Genomic DNA, 3,685 nt, shown 5'->3' with positions numbered 1-3,685 from the left:
TATAAATGAGTTAAAAAGCTCTAATTCGACAAGTATAACGTTGCTCTAACAACTAGTGTTGAAAGAGCTTTCACATAATGTAAAGTAGAATAAAAAAAAACTTTCTAAAGCTTTTATTGATCAAAGCAAGATTGAAATAAACCAACTATAAGATTTAAAGAAGCTTCCATAACACATATTTTTATTCTCCATGTTTTTTCCCTATGCTTAGGTACTCATTGGGTAGCATCATTTCTTATTCAAAAGGTTGATACTTCCATTCGATCAAAGAAGAGGCCAGAAGACCCACCTTCAGGCATCAAAGCCAACATCACAGGACTTTTTGCACCTTCTTCAACAGTTAAAACTCCACTGTTGTGGTTAATGTCTGTGCTGGTATACCCTGGACACACGGAGTTGATTGCTATTTTGGGGTACTTCTTTGCTAGAACCCTTGTATATGCATTAAGAGCTGCCTTGGAGACTATGTAAGCAGAAATATTAACAGGCCAACCTTTGGTTTCAATCAAATTCTCCTTGACATCTTCTAGAAATCCTTTCACCACCTTGTCCACTTTCTCTTCTGTGAGGCCATCAATATCTCCAAGCTCTTTCTTTGCATTCTCATTTGAAATAAGCTGAAATATTAACATAATTGAAATTTTAATTTCTTGAAAAAAAATTTCAAGCAATCTCCTAGAACCAAATGTTTAGTGCAGGTCCAACACAATCGTCGCAGCCATAATCTTGCACTCTATATTGCCGTGAAATATTAATGACCAAATATAGCTGATTATAAATGGTTTAATAAGATGAGTTTTACATTCTGTACCTTTAATTGTCCCAAGGCGGAGGAGACATTAACTATTCTTCCTGAATTGGATAATAGAAGAAGCGGAATAAGTGCTTCGCTCACTTGCTTTGTTCCATAGTAGTTTGTTCTCAAACAATCCTCAGTTGTTTGATAAGTTTGCTTTATGACTTCCTTTAGAGATATGGCATTTGGACCTAAAAGCTGTATCATTATATGCAAAGGTATTAAATGATGCCACAATACTCTTCTTTATAAAACTTGATTAATTTCTATTTTTTTTTATTTTATGATTTTCTTTTATGGCCACCACCACAGCCTCAAGCCACATTAAATTCTTCATATTGCAAGTCATCAAAATTTTGGGATATGCCTTCAATTTGAGAGAGCTTGTTCTGCATAAAGGATATGTATCGTTTTCTCTAACAACATATGGAATTCACAACTATATAAGACTACATGTGATGACAAAATAATGTTATTATATGGTTATGATGAGTCATCATATGATTCACATCATACTATGATGTAGGTTTGTCCAAGCAACCCGACCACCCAACGAGACCAACCATTGGCGGCCCGATCCGATCCTTTCATCGATCAACAGTGGGTCCCTTCTCTTAGAAACGAACTCCGGCCAATTATGTGATAGGTGTCTTCCACGAAAAACCAAGCCACCCTACCTGACCGAAAAACACTTCAAGCAACCCTCGTATCTACCTAGATCCGACAACGATTAGGCCCTTTGCCTCTTAGATCCAGCCATGTTTGGGCTTTCGCCACTTAGATCCACTCAAATCTCGCGATGTTTAACTTAGATTTGCTCAAATCTAACGATGTTTCTCTTAGATATGGCCGGTAGAGTTCCGCCTAGATCCACTCAAATCTGACCTAACCTTTCTCTCCTTCACCCAAATTGGGCAAAGATCTACCTTCCTCCACCCACCACCAACAAATAATCTGCCAGAGCTCGATTTAACTCAACTCGTGATTGTTGGCAGTTAGCCATGGGTCTTCACTTCTTCCACTCAACCTAAACGGTTTGAGTAACAAGTTAACCTCAAACCCTATTCACCCAACCCGTGGACATCCCAACTATAATGTACCCTCATACAGACAATAACTTAATGATGGATGAAATTACTTGTAGAGAAAAAACTTCAAAATTTTCAAAAATTTGCCACAACAATCTCAACAATTTTACTATCTAAATTTTTCAAAAAATTTGACCCAAAACAACATCGTTCAACGAAAGCAATGACATAACATTGAGTAGGGATGTGCAGCCAACCCGCCAAAACCAACCCGATCCTACCCAACCTATCATGTTGGGTCGGGTTGTGAGATTATTTTTTACAGTCAGTCGGGTTGGGTTTAGGTCGTAAGATTCGCAAATCCACCTAACTCGACCAAACCCACCTATAATTAATATATATTTAAATTAAAAATATATATATATTTAAAAATATATTATACAATTTTGTTATTTTCTTTTTTGTCCCTCTTCCTAAATAAAACTCAAACCCTAAGTTCTTCTAGTTTAGTTTGTGTTAGTTTGATGTTATTTTCAAGATTATGTGGTTATAAATTTGCTCTCATTTATGGTGGGGTTGTTCTAATGCTCAATTTAAAAATAACATTGGAAACTCTAGGATTTTTTTTATAGGGGGGTTAGCAATGACAAAGCTAGAAATTTGTCATGGGGGGTAAGTAAAAAATAAAACGATTTTTTTTCTATACATACAACTTCCATATTATATACAATAATCTAAAATAGAATTCTAAATATAATTCAATATACAATACAACTATATTGTACAAAAGTCTAAAAAGGTTATTAATAGTTTAAATATCAGTAAGATAACAAATATAATTAAATAATTAATCGTACATTTTTTTCAAATTAATAATAACTTAATATATTTATATTTATTATCAATTAAATAAAAATATATGATAAAGAAGAATAGTAACACACCTAGGAGTAAATGTGAAACTAAGAAAAAAATAGAAAATAGTAACTAATATAAGTTTTTGCTTATAAAGTGTATGGCTTTTTAATCATACACGTGATCACTCTCTTGGAATTTGAGCAAGTACTAAAAGATTTCTTAGACTTGAAAATCTATAGAGTATTTATCAAGCTTTTTGATCAAATAAAAAAAAATTAGAAAATATAGAAGAAAAAAAAGAGAGATAAGGATAATGGGAAAGAATCACATATGTAGATAGAGATCTATTGGTTGTAACAATAGTGTAATTTTTTGCTTATGAAGAAAAAAAAATTAACAATAGTGTAATTTTTTGCTTATGAAGAAAAAAAAAAAGTGCAAGGAAAAACAGCTTCATTTTGCTATCAACAATAAAGTAAGCAAAAGTCCCAGAGAGAGAGAGAGAGAGAGAGAGAGAGAGAGAGATATATATATATATATTTTAACAAAGGGGCAAAAATTTGAAACATTTTTTTAATAAAATTAAATACACAATACTTTTGCAAATATTTTATAACTAGGAGGCAAGTTGTAAATGGTAGGTAAAAAGTAATGTTAATTGTGGGTCCAAATAAAAACTAGTTACAACTTGCCATATAATATTTATTGTAAAAATATTGTGAAAGTAGCATTAAGATGATCATATCCACCTTCTTAAAAAACAAATGATCATATTCAAATTTATTTTAATTGGGTTTAAATACACTTTAGAGTTAGGGTGCTCAAAATTTTATTTTAGGGGGTCAAACCAAAAGTTTAAAAAAATATATATATATATATATAATTTTTGATAAGTCAACGAATTTATTTGAACCCCTGGCTTGAACATAATGCCGCTCATGAATAATAATAATAATAATAATAATAATAATAATAATAATAATAAATTGTCAAATCCATGAGT

General features: G+C 32.0%; 1 protein-coding gene across 1 annotated transcript; it reads right to left on the bottom strand.

Annotated features, from left to right (window-relative positions):
* Window positions 1–90: 90 nt before the first annotated feature.
* LOC136061463 ((+)-neomenthol dehydrogenase-like) lies at window positions 91–994 on the bottom strand (the record flags this gene model as incomplete). The annotated part of the gene is given in 2 exon segments (XM_065769863.1): window positions 91–617; window positions 812–994. Coding segments are annotated over 2 exon segments (561 nt in total), but the record flags the coding sequence as incomplete, so codon positions are not given.
* Between the last annotated feature and the right edge of the window lie 2,691 nt (window positions 995–3,685).

This window comes from Quercus suber, unplaced genomic scaffold, assembly GCF_002906115.3.
Source record: "Quercus suber isolate HL8 unplaced genomic scaffold, Cork oak 2.0 scaffold_1524, whole genome shotgun sequence".
NCBI lineage: Eukaryota > Viridiplantae > Streptophyta > Magnoliopsida > Fagales > Fagaceae > Quercus > Quercus suber.
This window is presented reverse-complemented; position numbering and strand designations above follow the sequence as displayed.